This window comes from Neofelis nebulosa, chromosome 5, assembly GCF_028018385.1.
Source record: "Neofelis nebulosa isolate mNeoNeb1 chromosome 5, mNeoNeb1.pri, whole genome shotgun sequence".
In the NCBI taxonomy this organism is placed as follows: domain Eukaryota; kingdom Metazoa; phylum Chordata; class Mammalia; order Carnivora; family Felidae; genus Neofelis; species Neofelis nebulosa.
The window spans coordinates 110840177-110858113 of record NC_080786.1 but is presented as its reverse complement, the minus strand read 5'-3'; the positions used below and the strand labels follow the sequence as shown (position 1 = coordinate 110858113).

The following is a 17937-nucleotide window of genomic DNA, read 5'->3' as shown; positions in this document are numbered from 1 at the left end:
AAAGAGAAAAGCAGCCTCTGGCACCCAGGAGTTGGCCTGGCACCCACAATTGGGCTGTGGCACTCTTCTGCTCAACATCAACAATTTGAAGTTAACACTGATATCAGACAAGACCGCTGGGTGACCGACACAGATCAAGACAAAAACAAGACCACTGTTTGGTTGTGTGCAAAACAAAAATTACTATCCCCACCTTCTGGCTAATATGGATTTACCAATCACAACTTCACTGTTCTTCCTGCCTTCTAGTTAAGAATTAAGATACTTGGTTATGGAATTACTCCCGTTTTCTGGCAGCAGCCAATCCACGCGTCGCTTCCTTGGACCCTCCCCAGAATCACCTAAAGCAAGACCAAGTCCTACAGTGAGTCCTTTCTAGTACCCTCTTACCAAGGACCCCACAGTTCCTCATGCTCTGCATTCTCCATTGTTAGAATGAGCAATAGCTTTAACTTTGTTCAAATACAGGTGTGGTCCTAGTGGTCTTTGGCTGAAGGGAGTTCATATAGCAAACACAGACACACTATACCCCAAAGAAAACAAAATGTGTTCATTATTAACAAAAAGTGTTAATAATATCATTAACCCCAGCTAAAATGTATCATTTCTTCAAAAGATATAATAACTAAAAATGGGACGAATGGTATTATGGACCAGCATTCCACTACTATCTCCACCCCTCTCTCTTCTGACTTTCTAAAACAATTCCATTAGGAAACCACGGTGAGTGACTGGAAAGTAAAATAATCCTATACATTGAAACTAAATAGCAAATAGAAACTTAGTACACGTATAAATTCACACAAAATTAATCACAAGAAACAGGAAAGTCTTAAATGAATGAAAGGATAGCATGAATATATCAACTCTTTAAGTCACAATATATAGGATAAATTTTAATTTTAACATGTTAGGAAGATGCCACACAGAACACTTACATAAGAGATAGAAGCATTAGTAGAAACAAGACATAATCACCCACTTTGAGAAACCAATCTTATATTGACTTGAGGCCTCCCATCCTACAACTGACTACATTTGATGATTCTTACCTACATGTGTAAAATATTAGAGGTTAGTGATAAGGTAGTGCTTCTCAAACTTTACATTCATACCAATTCCCTGGAGACCTTGTTTAAAAAGCAGATCCTGATTCAGTAGATTTGGAGTAGAGCCCAAGATTTTGCCTTTTTAACAACTTCCCTGGTGATGCCAATGCTGCTGTTCCAAGGAGCATACTAAGTAGCAGAAATATAAAATTTAAGTGTTGTGAGGGAAGGCTTGCAAATTTCTAGGGCCAATGCTCATGCCTGAGATCATTACCTACTGAACTGTTACAGCCATGACAAGCCCAACACTTCATCCAGAGGGGGTTGGCAGTCAAAGTTGGAAGTTCTCTGGCAGCTTAAGGTTGCTCTGGCAGCAGTGAGGTAACGGAATAATGCAAGCACTTCCTGCTGCATTAGCCACTATTCATACTCCATCAGAGCAAGGCCAGAATATTCCTTTCTGGAATTAAAGGCAAAAGGAACTTTTCCTTCACTAGGATCTTTAATTTCATCTCTCTTTGTAACCCTACAATCCTCCCTTCCCAACATATTCTCCTCCCTCCCCAAAGCTTAGTTCAGTTCAGGATTTATATATATTTCACGTCCTTGCCATTAAAATTCCATAAGCGGTTTCCTTGAGACTCTGGTCAGTTCATTCTCGGATAATCATAGACACAAAAAAACTACAGGCTGCTCAATGGAAATGTAGGTTGCCCTATGACCCCAAGGTAAATAACCCAAACTAAGAGATGAAAGGGGTCTAAGCCTTTATTTAGTCCCGTGGGCCCTAGTTTGGTTTGAGAGCCATAATCCTCATGAAGGACATGGGAGCCAGGCCAGGCATGCCACAGTGCAGGAGATAAACCATCACACAGGTCCACAGACTGGTTGTTGCTCCATAGCCACAGTGCAGCTGGGCCTGTGGAATGGCTCCATATGAAACTCTACCCCGGACCCAGATTTTAGACTCAGGTGACCTGGAATGCTAAGGATATTTTTGCACCCACATTAAGTAATTGCATTACAGTTTCAGGGTCAGTGACTCTAGGGGAACGAAGCCCGTGTAAGACCCAATTTGAGACTTCTCTGGATGGTTGACAACCATCACCAACTTTCAAGTGTTTTCCCACTGGAGAAAACTAGGGGAGACTATAATAGACATGCTTACTTCATGTGATGCCATCCTTTTATCTTTTGCTGAGATCTGAGCCCATTACATGTACCAGAGAAGGAATAATTTAGCTAACATCTATGCCTCTGAAGCCTCATTCTCCTCCTTTCTCAAACCAGTCCTCTGCTGGAATCCTTTCTGGAAAATGCCACAAAATGTCAGTGTACTTAACTTCATTACATGAACTTCAACTACATTACATACTTATACATTATACGTACTCAAAGCATCACAACTAGAAGGTGCACAACAATTAAATACAAACAAGTAAAACAAAAATCATGGATGTAATCATACCAAGTGGTTTCTGAGGTTTTAGTATAATTCTCACATGCTGACTATTCTCTTTAGTTGCTAGACCCCTAGCAAAGACAAGATGTATAGGAAATAACTTTTTAATTAAGAAAATCTGTTATTGCTGTGTTTTTTTTTTTAAAGGGAAGCTGTCTCCCTCATCAGTCTTAGTGGTGGGACAAAGAATTCTCAGGAGAAAAAGCCAATTGCCACAATTTATAAAAGAACAAACTAAGACCCAGGAAAGTAGAAAAAAGAGCTAAAGTATACTGTTAATGAGAAAGCCGGAACAGGAATCAAGGTCCATTTTTAATGCCAAGATCTGTGGTCTTTCCTCTTTATCACAATATTCTTAACAGATTTTAGGACTTAGCAATGCCCTGCACATAGTGAGCTCTCTACTATTTACTGAATATTTTTGTTGGAAAAAAAAATCAAAAAACAAATATCCACCTGCAAGGGAAACATTAAGCTGATACACATCAGACCCAAGATACTTATTTTTGTTACTGTTCTCAATGTCACTACAGAGGTCTCTTGAAAATCCATGTGCCAATTCACAGTTCACCTTCTAGCCACCCTTCTAATTATATATCCAGACGTTAAAACAGAGTTTTAAAACAAACACAAAGCTGTTTTACTTTAGCATTGAGAAAAACACGACATTCCTCCAAGTATCAAGAACGCATTATGGCTTTACCATTTACTACAAGTATTTTGATAATCAACTAAGGAACCTATAAAAATAAAAATAAGAGAAGTTATTCAATACTGTTGTTCCAATTGATTTTTAAAAAGAAAAAAGAAAAACATTACCAGTTTGAGGTGGGAGAGGTTTGGAATCTTCATATATTTTACTTGTAGGCACAATCCATGGCTTTTCAATGGAAGCTACAGCAAAAAGAAATGGAAGTCGCTGAAGATTATTTTTTGAGAGGAGAAAAGGATACAAATAGGTTGCCGGTATGGTTACGTGACTACCAGAAGCTTGCAATTAAAAGCACACACTATTTCAATCAAAAGTTGGGAAATCATTATGCATCCATCCAGAGATCATTTAGTGATCAGAAAGAGGCCAGAATTTGGTGTCATACTTTCAACATTTTTGAGGACAAAACCTAAATCTATATAGAATTAACACAATGATGACTGTTAACTGAAGTTGTAGAAAATGTCATCAAATAAGGGTTTTTTTTTTTTTTTTTTTTTTTTTTTTTTTTTTTAATTTTTTTTTCAACGTTTTTTATTTATTTTTGGGACAGAGAGAGACAGAGCATGAACGGGGGAGGGGCAGAGAGAGAGGGAGACGCAGAATCGGAAACAGGCTCCAGGCTCCGAGCCATCAGCCCAGAGCCTGACGCGGGGCTCGAACTCACGGACCGCGAGATCGTGACCTGGCTGAAGTCGGACGCTTAACCGACTGCGCCACCCAGGCGCCCAAGGGTTTTTTGTTTTTAAATCAATCCCTTGTTTGGTTGAGTTACCCAAATTCATCAGTACGTTGAAGTTTGCTGACATAGGATCCAGTAAACGTGGCCTACACAATTAAGCAATCTGCACCCACATCTTAACACCAGGTTTAAGGTGCTGTTATTACCCAAGGTGCCCCCAGGTTTCTCAAAAGGGAAGGGTGTTTTTGCCTGAGGAAATTCTGGAAGGCTTTTCGGAGCTGCAACGAAACATATAAGACATGTTACAACCTGAGTGAGGTACAAGGAACAGAGAAAAGATTTTTCAAAATCTCAAGCTTGCAAAAACAACAAAAAAGACACAAAAAGGAAAATTATTCACGTCAAGTAAATTGTTGTTAGTCGTATTTCTTATTCTTGTGATTTCAGTGCTGGCTACTATAATCAAGCTTCTTGTTCTATTCTTTATAATCAAGCTGCTAGATTTGAAGAATTTGGGTTCTCCATTTCACTTTTACTAAATGACTTTCCTAATTTCTTTAATTATGTGTTTGTGTGCCCTTAGATATATTTCATTTTAACTCAAATCAAGCACTAAATACAACTGAACTAAAAAATGTCCATCTAATGGCTTTTAAGGATAGAATCTCAGTAACTACATGGCTTTATATTTAACCTCCTCCTCCAACAATTTTTGATATTGCACTCATAAATAAATTCTAAGAAACAGTCTACAAAAAAGACCATAAATTTATCTTCTCAGCCAGGATAAACAATGGAGTAAAAAGATATTTAGAAAAAGTATAGAAAATTTATTCAGTGACACAGTGATTTTGAGTAAGAAGAATCACATATAATATCAAAATATGACCGCCAAAAAGAAAAACCACGAAAGGATTTGTCATAAAGACTCTTCAGGATCCTAAGTTATAAAATGTTTTCTAACATTTAAGGGCTTGACGTTGGGGAGCTTACGGTTCTATAAAGCATTTGTCCCTTCTTTCCTATGAGGAGATCAATTTGAATGAATTAGCCTAAGGATTTCTTTAAAGCATGCATTAAATTTCCAAGGTAATAACAAGCTGTAATTTTTAATAATTTTTACCTAGAGTGCTCAGTGACAATTCAAACCTAGGTATTAGAACAGTTTGCAGTGTTTCCGGGGTCCTTTCGCTGAGAACTAAAATAAAGAAGAATTGAGTCAGCAACTCCCTGAGTCAGGATTTGACACTGTGGTTAACACATCATCATGTGAAGCATGCTCATTACACGGGGTGCACCGGGCAGCTGATGCCTTTCCCGGGAAAAGCTGGCGCCTCCAGGAAAAGCTTCGCGTAGCTGTTAAAATGTGAAGGTAAAGGTTCAAAGGGTGTGGTGTGACATGGAAGATCAACATCACATGTACACAAGAAATCACATGCTGCTCCTTTTCTTCAGCAGAAAAGGACAAAGCAAGTTAGATTCTCTTGGACTGAGCACCTGCTAACTTGCATGACATGAAGTTCTTATTAAAAGTCATGACACTTCTGGGGATTCTCCTGAAGTGTCATGCATGTAAGACTCGGGAAGCCTATTGAAACAGAAAGCACAGACACAGTGAAGACTTCCAGGTTTCCCCTACCCCTGCAAGATTTGTGGGTTAAAAGACTGGCATTCTGTTTTTTTTTTTTTTTTCCGATACATCCCAAAAGACTGGTAAAAAGTGTGTGTAGTCAGCATCTAGAATCTAGGGCTGCCTAAAATATGAGTCACCAAAATCAAACACGTTGTTAACTTTCTAATGGAATTAGTCCAAGAAATAGGAAGGTTCACTACTGCTAGTAAGAGAGCAGGGGAAATCAAGGAGGTGGGAATGAAGGCATTGGAGTTTCTTTTTGTTTCTATGAGTTTTGGGAATTATTAAAGAAAAAAAAAGTTCTTAGAATTACCCAGTGTTTTTTCTGAAAAGTCTAATGCACTAGACACAGTAGGTTTCGTGGTTCTTGGCACTGACTCAGGAGTCACTGGAAGGTAAAAAAAACAACTTGTAAATTAAGATAAAATGATGAAGCAACCAAAGATCATAAGGCATTTTGGTGTCCAGTTAGAATTAGTAACGGACTCTTATATATACCAATCCTTTTCAAGTCCATGAAGGACTCCCTGGCTTGCCCCAGGCACCTGAGCTGACACTTCTCCCAACCCTTCCTTGCTAAGTTTGGTGCACTTTGATATGTTCCAAAAAGCACAGTGAACTGACCACCATGAAAGTACTTACTAATCATATTCTTTTATTTGCCTGCTTTTTTCCTTCTCATTATTTCCAGGGCTTAGCACAATGTCTGGAGTAAGCAAGCATGGGGCAAATATCTATTAAATGAATTAATAAATGGGCAAATAAAAGAATGACCTAAGGCAAAAAGGTTTATTTTAAACTATTACATTAAATATTTCTCTCTTCCAAACTGCAGTCAACATGCAAAACTTGGAACGGGGTTGAAATTATGTTAAGGATTCAAAAGCTCAACCACAAGGTTGTTCCAAATGCTAAATCAAAGGCAAAGATGAGCTCAGGTAAATAAGAACCAGGATCACCGGGATTTGGAATGAACTGTGAGCTACATGACCCCAGAATTCTGCAGGATAAAGACACAAAATAAACACAATACTTAATAATGAGGTATGGTGTTTGCCTAAGTGTTTCTGAAGTGGAAAACTGTGAATACGGTTTGGCAGAGAACTAAAACTCGTAGACTCTCCCATCAGATACTGTGCTAAGACAATAAAGTATAACTGGGAAAAATTAATACAATCTTTGGGGCAGAAAAGGACTTGGAGTCATCCACTGAGTCATGGCTATGCTTTTCTTGGTATTGACAAATCATATTGAAATTAGAAAAGTTACCCAGGAATTTTATTTGAATAGATTATTCCAGCATCTTAAATAGCTTCTACCTTTGACCCAGACCTGTGAAGATGGGGAATGGAAGGTCCATTTCCCATGTAGGTCGAAGCATATACTTCTTACTCTGGAAGAAATATTCCTACTTGAATAGGTTTCTTGAAATCACGTTATTTTATTTCCCTACCAATATTTATCTTTTCTGGACCAGTTATGAATCCAAGACTTTAGTACAAGGTAAATGTCACGGATATTTCAATTTATGGTAATTTTACAGATGAAAAAATTCACTTTAGATTGGAGATATTTTGCTAAGTGTGGATTTGGGGAAATTCTGGGCAAATGTTTGTTTCACTGGGACTTGGATAAAGTGGTATTGCTCTGGCAAAAACTCTGTGGTTCAGAGAATAACATGTCCCCAGTGGGCTGGACTTGGGCAGTTCATTAGAGAAGAAATGCTTGAATGTTTGTTAGTAACGGCTGATCAACTATGGGGAAAATGTATCCACATTTATTCTTGAAAGGATTTTTACTGAACTATTATATATTTTCTTTATATTTGGATTGTTAATCTTTCATAATCTTCTATAGATTAAGTGATTCCAGGCTGCCTTCATAGATATCAAGGTACAGATTTTGGAGGGATAATGGCATTTTGCTAAACTGACCACATGCAAAAGTGAAGAAATGAAAAATGAACTCATGTCTTCATATAAAAGGAAAGCACCAAAACCACAGTATTACATTTTAGTATAAAAATATTTTAGAATGTTGAGGTGACAATTTTAATTGCGAGTGAGAAATATATCTTCCATATTACATATGGGTCATAAGATTCAATAGTTCCTTCTGCATCAGTTGGTTTTCCAGATGTTAAATTAAGGACCTACAATCTCTTTGTTTGTGCTTATGATGAAGATTAATTTCCTAATGGCCCCTCACTGAAAAAAGGTGTAAACTTGTCAATCATTTATCATTTCAAAAAATATTTATTCTTTCAAAATTAACAACATAGGGACCGCATTACCTGTTATGGGCCGTGCTGGGATTTTTTCTACTTCTGGTGTTTTAGATTCAGCAGGTAATGCCAACGTTTCATTCTTAGCTATAAAGTCAGAGAACAAACAATTCACCTCACTTCCTCATAACATAGTGTCCAAATATAATTCATGAAAACATAATCAAGTAACCTATTATTTCAAGAAATCTATTTTGCTCTTAATTCTTCCCCCCAGGCAGTCAACAAAGTTATTGGGCATTTCAACCAGGGATTTTTCAGAATTCCATCTCCTTAACTCTAGGTAATTCTTTAAGATTTAAATTGGCATTGGAATGAAGAAAAAAATAACAATCCAATACTTGAGATAATTCTCAAGTCATACTGATTCATAAATAGGAGTTTCTGGAAAGCATAAATTGTATTGCAAATACTCCCTAGAATTTTATATGCAAGTACTCCTAATTTAAAAAAAAAAGAATACATAGAAATTTTCTTCTATTATACATAGTAATAAAACAATAGGTTATGACACCAAAATTTGAGAAAAACAAATAAAACACATAGGAAACTAAGATATTTAATAATATTTGTGGCAAAAAATAACAGCTATTTATTTGAGCCACATATTAACACTGGTCTTTTGGTCTCTGTGGGAGCTTAGCATCAACAATAAAATAATTTTTCCCTCTTGTTTTTAACCTCTTCAGAAAACTATGGAAACTTTCTTCTAAAATTTAAGTATTCTTTTTTAAAGAAAATACATTCTTACACCAGGGATTCCCAATGATTAAGATATTTCTTATTTTAAAAATACATTTAGGATTAACTTGATTCAGCTATGTAGCACCCTGAATCAATGACTTATTTGTAGTATTTTGAAAGTCTAGTGGCATGAATTAATTAATTCATCCTTGAGATACCCTAATCATGTAACCTTGGAATGATTATAATCAGATGGAATTTTTTTCTTTTTCTTTTTTTTTTTTTTAATTTTTCAATTTTTTTTAGAGTCCTAAGACTATACAGAACTTCTTGGGTTTCTCAACTTTGGCTTTAGTGACATTTTGGGCTGGATAATTTTTTGTTGGTTCGCGGTGGTGGAAGTGGGGCAGGGGGTGGTTACTGTGTGGTATAGAATGTCTGGCAGCATCTCTGGTCTTTACCCACCGGATTTCATTACCATTTCCACAATTGTGAAAAACAAAAATGTCTCCAGATATTGCCACTTATCTCCTTGGGGACAAAGGTGCCCTCTGCTGAGAACTATTGATCTAAATGATTCTCTCGGGGCGCCTGGGTGGTGCAGTCGGTTAAGCGTCCGACTTCAGCCAGGTCACGATCTCGCAGTCTGTGAGTTCGAGCCCCGCGTCAGGCTCTGGGCTGATGGCTCGGAGCCTGGAGCCTGTTTCTGATTCTGTGTCTCCCTCTCTCTCTGCCCCTCCCCTGTTCATGCTCTGTCTCTCTCTGTCCCAAAAATAAATAAAAAACGTTGAAAAAAAAATTAAAAAAAAAATAAATGATTCTCTCAAAGTTCTTTGAGGATAAAAGTTTTAAAACCTTCCTTCTGTAGTTCACATCACTGTTGTAAAGACCATTTTCTTAACAGTTAACATGGGCAACAAATTATTTATTCTGAAGGACTTCAAGACAATTGTAAAGTCATCCCTTTCACAATGATAATAGAAACAAATCAGTTTCAATCTGTATTATGGAGGTCTACAACAAATTTTTACAGACAGCTGATTGTTTTCAGGAATGATTTAAAGTGCTAGAAATAGAGATCACAAGTGCTTCCATATTTGCCACATCTAACAATCAAGTGTGTGTTTTGGATTCATGTACACATAAAGTTGCACAGCATTTCTGTACAAAAGAAATGTTAAATACCATTGTTCAAGTTAATTTAGCAGGGCATAAAGAGAGGGACTCTATGAAATAATTTAAAAAGCAGATCCAGTAGAAATTTATAATAAACTCCATTTTTAAAATTTCTGAACTTAACATTTTCTTCTGTTGCTGTGACAGCTTTTGTTTTGAACCACTGTGATTGTTAGCACAGGAAGAAACATTCAGATTCCAGATTTTTATGAGCTCTGTTTTTTATGAAACCTGTTACTTTCAAGGTTTACCATGTAAGGTTTTTTTTTTTTGTTGTTTTTTGTTTTTTATGTGAGGTAAAGGGTTTTCTAATCCTTTTTTTTTTTTTTTTTTCTTTTCAGTGTCCTCTTCTCCTTTAAGACACCTTTGCGAATCCTTCCTGGGTAATAGCCTATGGTGGTTTCCTTCCTATGGTGGTAGCCCTCCTCCTTCCTGGGTAATAGCCTATGGTGGTTTCCTTGGCTGACTAGGACTATTTATCTATTTATTTTAACCTATAGATCTTATTTCAAACAATGCTCTGGATTACCTTGCTTTAGCTCCCTGTATTAAAAACATGCCCTCAGCTGGCAATCACATTAACCTAAAATTAGGCTGTTAGTGGGGGGAAAAAAAAAGGTAAACTACCCTCAAGAGACATTTGTATTCTTCTCACATCACTAATACCTTATAAAGGCATAGTATGTTTCTAAAAATGCCATTTCAGACATCAGAGAAATTGGTAGATAGAGATTTTTGAATGAAAGAGCCTTTACGTCTCTTATCAAGCCATGGGCATTCACCTACATTATGTACAACCATAGTCTTGGCAAGAACACAGTAAAATGCCACAAGAACATGGCCTGAAACCCAGGAAATTCCCTTTCCTCTCTGATTCTTCTCTACCTTTTTTCAACACAGTTGTTTCCTTTCATTTTTGGCAGGGTAAGTCTTGGCTTTGGCAAACCCTTTATATGCCCCTGGGAGGGGTGTGTGTAATACTAGCTTTCTTGTTTATTTCTTTCATTACTCACACCATGTGTTCTTAGAACAAAAGCTATTAATTTCTTGATGTCCCATGATGGGCCCTGTTGGAATGAGGATATTATTTTTAGGATTTACCCCCTCAAGAAAATAGTACATTTCTGAACTGCGGTGTTAAATAACTTCAGGCAACTTTATTTCTCCCTTGGTAGTATAAAGCACTATTTAAGCAATATCTCTTCTCATTAAATGCGGTAACCTTAAAATGTAATTTTTAAATGTAGTCTTCTAAGACGGTACATTTGATGGATTTAGTGGACATTTTCAAATATACTAGCTGCCAAACTTTTCAATGCACAAGAAATTTGTCATGTATTCAATTTAAGCTGGTGTTTTGCCAGAAAAGTCAAAAATTATATTTACTGTTTGCATACAATTTTTCTTTATTTAAATCACACTTAATCCTGAATATTTAGTGGATCATATCAGAAAAATAAAAGCAGAAACAAAACAAAACATATCCACTGTGTAATTCTCTAAAGAAAACAAAAAGACTGAATTGGTATTAAGGCAGCATGTAGAAATTCACAAAAACCAAAAAATTTAGGAAAGATCACACAAGACTAAGGAACAAAAAACATCATCTACTTCAAAATGGACAGCAGTGTTCTGGGGAAAAAACTGCTCATTTTCAGCCTCCTTCACAAATTCTGTGTTTTGTGGTTTTGCTGGATGGATTAGGAACCACATCAGTAAGAGATTGGCCAGTTCCTCCCCAACAAGACTCCCAAACAGGACCAGGACAAGGCATATAGGCTCCAGGCCAAGAACAGGTAAGTTTAAGAGTACTGAACACTGGATTCCAAATATAGGTTCACTGCAGAAATTCAATTTGGAAGGTTCCTGGCTCTTAACATGGCATTTAGATGATGCAGAGTTTAGTCACAGAGTTTGACAGCTAAAAGAGAAGTGATCGAGTCTGAGGAACAAATTAAGGAAATTTTGTCTAAAGTCACTTGTCTACATTCTTGGAGGTAACTCACTCTAGGACCAAAAGGTATGAATATGTCATAATAAAAATATAAGGATGCACAAAATCACAAAGATTGGAAAATATTTTCACATCTTAATACAATGGTGATATGTAAGTTCTGAAAACTTTTCTAAAATTTGTGGGACTGTTCAGTCTACCAGTTAAGTGCTCTACTACTTACTTAAGGCTTTGTTTTCCCTTCTTTCAGTCAATTCTCAAATTAACAGGAGAATTTAAGAGTTCACTTTTTAAAACTGTTCCAATCTGATTGCCTAGCATCAAACAAGCAAAGGTCAGGAGAAATTAAGTCTGAGGTCCTGTCGTGGGCAGGACCTGTGTAACTTACCTATATAGTAAGTGCTAAACTTCTTTGCTAGTGCATAATTCAGAGAAAATATTCACCTTTTTTAGTTTTGTTCAATTTCTACTACATCATGCCCTCTCCTTCCATATTTACCAATAGCCCAAGTCATTCTCTGGAGACCGTAGAGGGATGGTTCTCAAAGTGTGGTTCCCAAACAAGTGGCTTCAGTATCTCCTGGGTGCTAGTTAGAAAGGCGAACTCTCAGGTCCTACCCCCTAGCTACTGAAACAGTAACTCTGACAGTGGGTCCAGCAGTCTGTGTTCACAAGCCCTTCGGGACTTCTGATGCTCCATCACATTTGAGATACTGTGCTATAGAGACAATCCTGACTAATTTGATTCTAAAATGCAGCAACTAATTTACTCCACTGAACACCACAATTAATTATTTCCTGGGCTCCTTTTAAAGGGTTTTGCTGTTTTTTCCCCCTCCAAAGTATTATTTTTCATGTTTTTAAAACACTGAAATTATATCAAGTTATTTATAGAAGTAGGAGGCAGTATCAATCTCAGGTAAATAATAATTATAACATACCTGACCTCTACAGCAGTTCTCACTGAAAACATCTCATGGCCCCTTGACAGTATAGTACAATAATTTTTTAACAATCACTCTATTTGAAAATTTTACCTAAATAAATGTATTTTGGATAATTTGATAAATGTTCACTTTAAATATAAATACATTTCATATAATTTATAATAACTATTTACCTACAAAAGTGATTTGCATAAATACTTGCAACACTCTAATCTCTCTGTCCCTTACTATATTTTTTCCAAATTTTTTTCTCGTGGTAAAATATACATAAGATGCAGTATAGCAACCATTTTAAGTGTATACTTCAGTAATATCAAATACATTCACAATGTGTGCAACCATCACCACCATCCATCTCCAGAACTTTTTCCATCTTAAACAGTGAAATTCTGTATCATTACACCTTCTTTATCCATTCACCGGTCGATGGACACTTGGACTGTTTCCATAACTTGGCTATTGTAGATAACGGTGCTATAAACATCACTGTGCATATCCATTCATTTGTTGATGGACACATGGGTTGTTTCCATGTTTTAGCTATTGTGAATAATGCTGGTATGAACATAGATGTCCAAATACCTCCTTGATAACCTTTTTTCCAATTCTTTTGGTTATATACCCAGAAGTGGAATTGCTGGATCATGTGGTAATTCTATGCTTAACTTTTTGAGAAATGGTCATACTATGTTCCACAGCAGCTGCACCATTTAACATTCCCATCAATGGTGCACATGCCTTTTCCTTACTTTTTACTTTAAGATGCCCACATAGCTCATTTGCTGTATTCCTTGGATATCCTAGGATTATCAGTACTAGTAGTCAGTCACTGCAAAGTTCACATATACAACACTGCTGCTTACCTAACTGTGCCTTGATTGCATCTGAAATCTCAAGCATTATGGATGTAGGAAGCTTTACGGTGGTTTCATTGAGACCTGGAATAATAAGGTGGACTGCAAGAAAATAGAATAAAGTAAGAGGAAAAAAATGCATCATGACATAAAGTAAAGCTCGTCATTTAACAAAAACTACAAAATTTAGCAATTATATGGCTTAATCACTTTTAAACCAAACCTAAAATGTCAGAAAAAAATATGACAGTACCTTTTAAATAGTTTTTTTTTTAAATATTCAGAACTAAACTACAAAATCCTGGCTTTTAATCCACAGACTCAAAAATCATAAAATGGTTGTTTAAGATGTGTAGTGAAAAAGAACACCATTATTAATAATAATTTTTTAAGTTTAACTTATTTATTTTGAGAGAGAGGAAGAAAGAGAATCCCAAGCAGGTGCTGCACTGTCAACGCAGTGTCAGACGTGGGACTCCATTTCACAAACTGAGATATGACCCGAGCTGAAATCAAGAGTGAGACGTTTAATTGACTGAGCCACCCAGGCTCCCTATTATTAATAATACTTTTTAAAAAGCAGCTCAATGCAACAAGGACTCCCTCCCAACTGCAACAACACTATAAGGCAGGTAGGATGGGTGCCACCATTCCCACCAGGCATGGGCTAGAAATGCTTCTCTAACATACTGTAATAGAGGTAGCAGCTCTTGGCTCCTAGCCTAGAATGGACACAAAGAAGGATGCTAAATATTCAAAGAAAATGAACCAATTTCAATTTAATAGACCTGCTAACAGGTCTAACAGTGTAAAATTCCATAATGGTCCTATTATCAAAAATAGCCTGACTTAATGCAGGTATAGATACCAAGATATACTCACCTAATATTGTTCCTCCAAAGGGAGTCTTATCAGGGGATTTAGTTGAAGCCCTGTGAGTAACATTCTGAATCACTGTTGAAATGAAAAAAGTTAACAGTGTGATGGGAAAAAAATAGTAAGCAGTAAATAGCAGTACTGTGATGTGAAGCAATCTGCATGGGGTAAGCCTGGATATAACTTTTAAATTAGTAAAAAGTGGGGCGCCTGGGTGGCGCAGTCGGTTAAGCGTCCGACTTCAGCCAGGTCACGATCTCGCGGTCCGTGAGTTCGAGCCCCGCGTCAGGCTCTGGGCTGATGGCTCGGCTCGGAGCCTGGAGCCTGTTTCCGATTCTGTGTCTCCCTCTCTCTCTGCCCCTCCCCCGTTCATGCTCTGTCTCTCTCTGTCCCAAAAATAAATAAAAAACGTTGAAAAAAAAATTTTTTTAAAACAAAAAAAAATAAATTAGTAAAAAGTAACCCTTTGCACTGGTACACAGCCAAAGAAAGGACTGGAAGGCACATCTCACCTTAACACCTACGCCTTTAGGTAATGAAAGGCTGTTACTCTATCATCAAGTGTTCCATTCTAATGAGATGAAATTTCCTTATCTCTACTCCCCTGCAACCTACCCAAGTTAAAGAAATAGCACAAAACAGGCAATTAATACAGTATTAAAAAGTGAAAATGTATGTTCTCAAAGAATCTAGATTATTCCAATACTGACACTGTTTGAGATTACACTTAAGACACTGTATTTTCTTAAAATGATTAATTATTGTAAATGTCTGATCTCTTCTACCAAGAAACTTTCTGGAAATATTGGAGTCATTTTAATAATTTGAAAAACTGAAAGTCAAAACAAAAACAATTGGATAGTGAAATGGAATAAGACATTATAATTCTCAAAAACTGGATGCCTTTACTTTCCTAAAGGGAGCACTAAATCATAGTTTTCGTTTCACTAATCCAAATATCCTATTAATGATTTTCTTCATGTACGCTAATTTAACCCTGAACAAAGCCACACATATTCAACTGTTTTTTTTTTTTAAGTTAATACTTGTTATGGTTGCTTTGTCCCTAGTTGTCCAATCAGTGAGACTTGCCAAGACTTGACCTATTGGTATGAGAGCCAAAATTATTAAGTTCTAATTTGCTAGACCATACTGATTTTTTCACACTTTTGCTTTAAAATAGTCAGAAAAAAGATTTTTTTTTTTAATGTTTTTTTTTTTTCAACATTTTTTATTTATTTTTGGGACAGAGAGAGACAGAGCATGAACGGGGGAGGGGCAGAGAGAGAGGGAGACACAGAATCGGAAACAGGCTCCAGGCTCCGAGCCATCAGCCCAGAGCCTGACGCGGGGCTCGAACTCACGGAGCGCGAGATCGTGACCTGGCTGAAGTCGGACGCTTAGCCGACTGCGCCACCCAGGCGCCCCCAGAAAAAAGATTTTAATGTGCTATGTTTAGTTATCTCAGTGCAAAAAGTATATTAAAACTAGTTCTAAACTGTTAACTGTATTGGAATTAAAATTTACAGAAATAGTTATAAACACATATCCAGAGCAGACTCATACAAATTACCTTGTTTGATGACTGTTATTGGGATTAGCTTCCTTGGGACATATGCTGGCTGAAAAGAGAAGAGATTTGGCTTTTAGTTAGTGTTAAATTAAAAAATAAATAAATAAAGCAAAGACCTGGAAGTAGCCTGTCTTGTCTACAGTTGCTGGAAATCTTAGTACATATGTCTACCTCTATTTTTTTTTTTAATTTTTATTTACTTTGAGAGAGAGAGGGAGAGAGAGACAGAGAGAGAACTCTCACACACAAACAGAGGAGGGGCAGAGAAAGAAGAGAGACAGAATCCCAAGCAGGCTCTGCACTGTCAGCACAGGGCCCCAAGTGGGGCTTGAACTCACCAACTGTGAGACTATGACCTGAACCGAAATCAAGAGGATGCCGCCTGACTGGGCCACCCAGGAACCCCTATCTACCTCTATTTTATTAGGCTTACTTGGTTTTCCCCATAAATGTCCAAAGACTTGAAAGAAGCAATTTCTTCAGAGCTCCCATTATGTACTTTACCTTGAAACTGCAATGGAAAGGAACTGAACCATGTGGATTGACTACTAGTTCATCTATCACTTCATTTGAGATGTGACCCAGCCAGATTCTGCCCTTACATTTCCCCTCAAACAGATGCTAAGCTACATATTATCTTTTAAAACTGCTCAGAATCCATTGTTTGAGTGTACCCAACTGCTGCTACTAAGGGCAATCCAACCACCATGCATCTCCTTGCCCAAGAAAGCAGAGCTGGCATTCAGATCCAGAAATTTCTACTTCCAAATCTTGTACTCTTCACCATCCTGCACACATTTATGCACAAGGACTCAAACTAGAAAGGCAGGTCCCAATGCATTCTCCCCTCTCCCAAATTGTCTCAGATGTCCTACAGCAAGTCCTGATGCCATGGAGTACCTTGAACTAGAGACGGGTTTAGTGTTACCCTTAAAGTGGAGTAATCACTGGACATAATTGTGAGCCAAGGATAAGACAGGTAATGGATAGACATAGAAACAAAATAAGGAAAGCAAATATATAGGGAAGAATTAGACTAAGTTAAAGGAGTAATCATTTACTCCTTTAAATGACTAAAAATTTACTTAAATTTTTAAATTTTAAAAAATCATTTTAAAATTTAAAAATCATGATGTTGATTTTTTAATGCTCGATTTAACCTGTATACATAACATAGAGACTCCATGTACCAGATCTGTTAAGAATCCAGAATGTGCTGAATGAGATACTTACCACATAGGTGTTTACACTTGTGAACAACAGAGACTCATTGATGTGCTAACATTTCAGTGAATGATATGCCCATAATAATGAGGGGCCACACAATCAGAAAGAATGAAATCTTGCCATTTGCAACTATGAAAATGGAACTGGAGGGTATTATGGTAAGTGAAATTAGTCAGAGAAAGACAAATCTCATATAACTTCACTAATATGAGGAATATAAGATACAAAACAGATGAACATTAGGGAAGAGAAACAAAAATAATATAAAAACAGGGAGGGGACAAAACATAAGAGACTCTTAAATAAAGAGAACAGAGGGTTGCCAGAGGGGTTGTGGGAAGGGGAATGGGCTAAATGGGTAAGGGGCATTAAGGAATCTACTCCTGAAATCATTGTTGCACTACATGGGAACTAACTTGGATGTACATTAAAAATAAATTAGTTAATTTAAAAAAAAAAAAAAAAGAGGGGCCACAATACCAAACTTACTGTTTGCTATTTTTCTTCTTGTATTAAGGTCCTTATGTTTAAAAACCACAAAAAGTAGAAGTTTACTATTGTCAGATTTCTAAAAAGTAGTATTTATACCTATGGACCCAGTGCTATAGACTGAATGCTTATGTTCCCCCAAAACTGATACGTTAAAACTTAACTCCCAAGCGTGATAGTAGAGAGACCTTTGAGAAATGATTAAGTCATGAGGGATCCAGCCCTCGTGAGTGGGATTAGTGCTCTTATAAAAGAGACTCCAGAGAGGTCCCTCCACCCTTCTACCCAGTGAGGACATAGTGATAAAATGGCTGTCTGTGATCCAGGAAGCAAGC

The 17937-nt window shown here is 37.0% G+C and overlaps 1 protein-coding gene across 38 annotated transcripts in view; it reads right to left on the bottom strand.

Moving 5' to 3' along the window:
* Positions 1-17937, bottom strand: part of ABI3BP (ABI family member 3 binding protein) — a 261584-nt gene that overhangs the window by 125082 nt on the left and 118565 nt on the right. For 31 of the 38 annotated variants that reach the window (XM_058731566.1, XM_058731582.1, XM_058731576.1 and 28 more), the window contains exons 7-14: positions 15887-15935; positions 14320-14391; positions 13447-13539; positions 7832-7909; positions 5852-5926; positions 5029-5103; positions 4112-4183; positions 3331-3405 (exon numbers count right to left, since the gene is read on the bottom strand). In XM_058731566.1, coding sequence (XP_058587549.1) covers positions 3331-3405; positions 4112-4183; positions 5029-5103; positions 5852-5926; positions 7832-7909; positions 13447-13539; positions 14320-14391; positions 15887-15935 — 589 coding nt within the window. The remainder of the gene's footprint in view (positions 1-3330; positions 3406-4111; positions 4184-5028; positions 5104-5851; positions 5927-7831; positions 7910-13446; positions 13540-14319; positions 14392-15886; positions 15936-17937) is intronic. The other 7 variants (XM_058731586.1, XM_058731601.1, XM_058731602.1 and 4 more) reach the window with 2 other exon arrangements.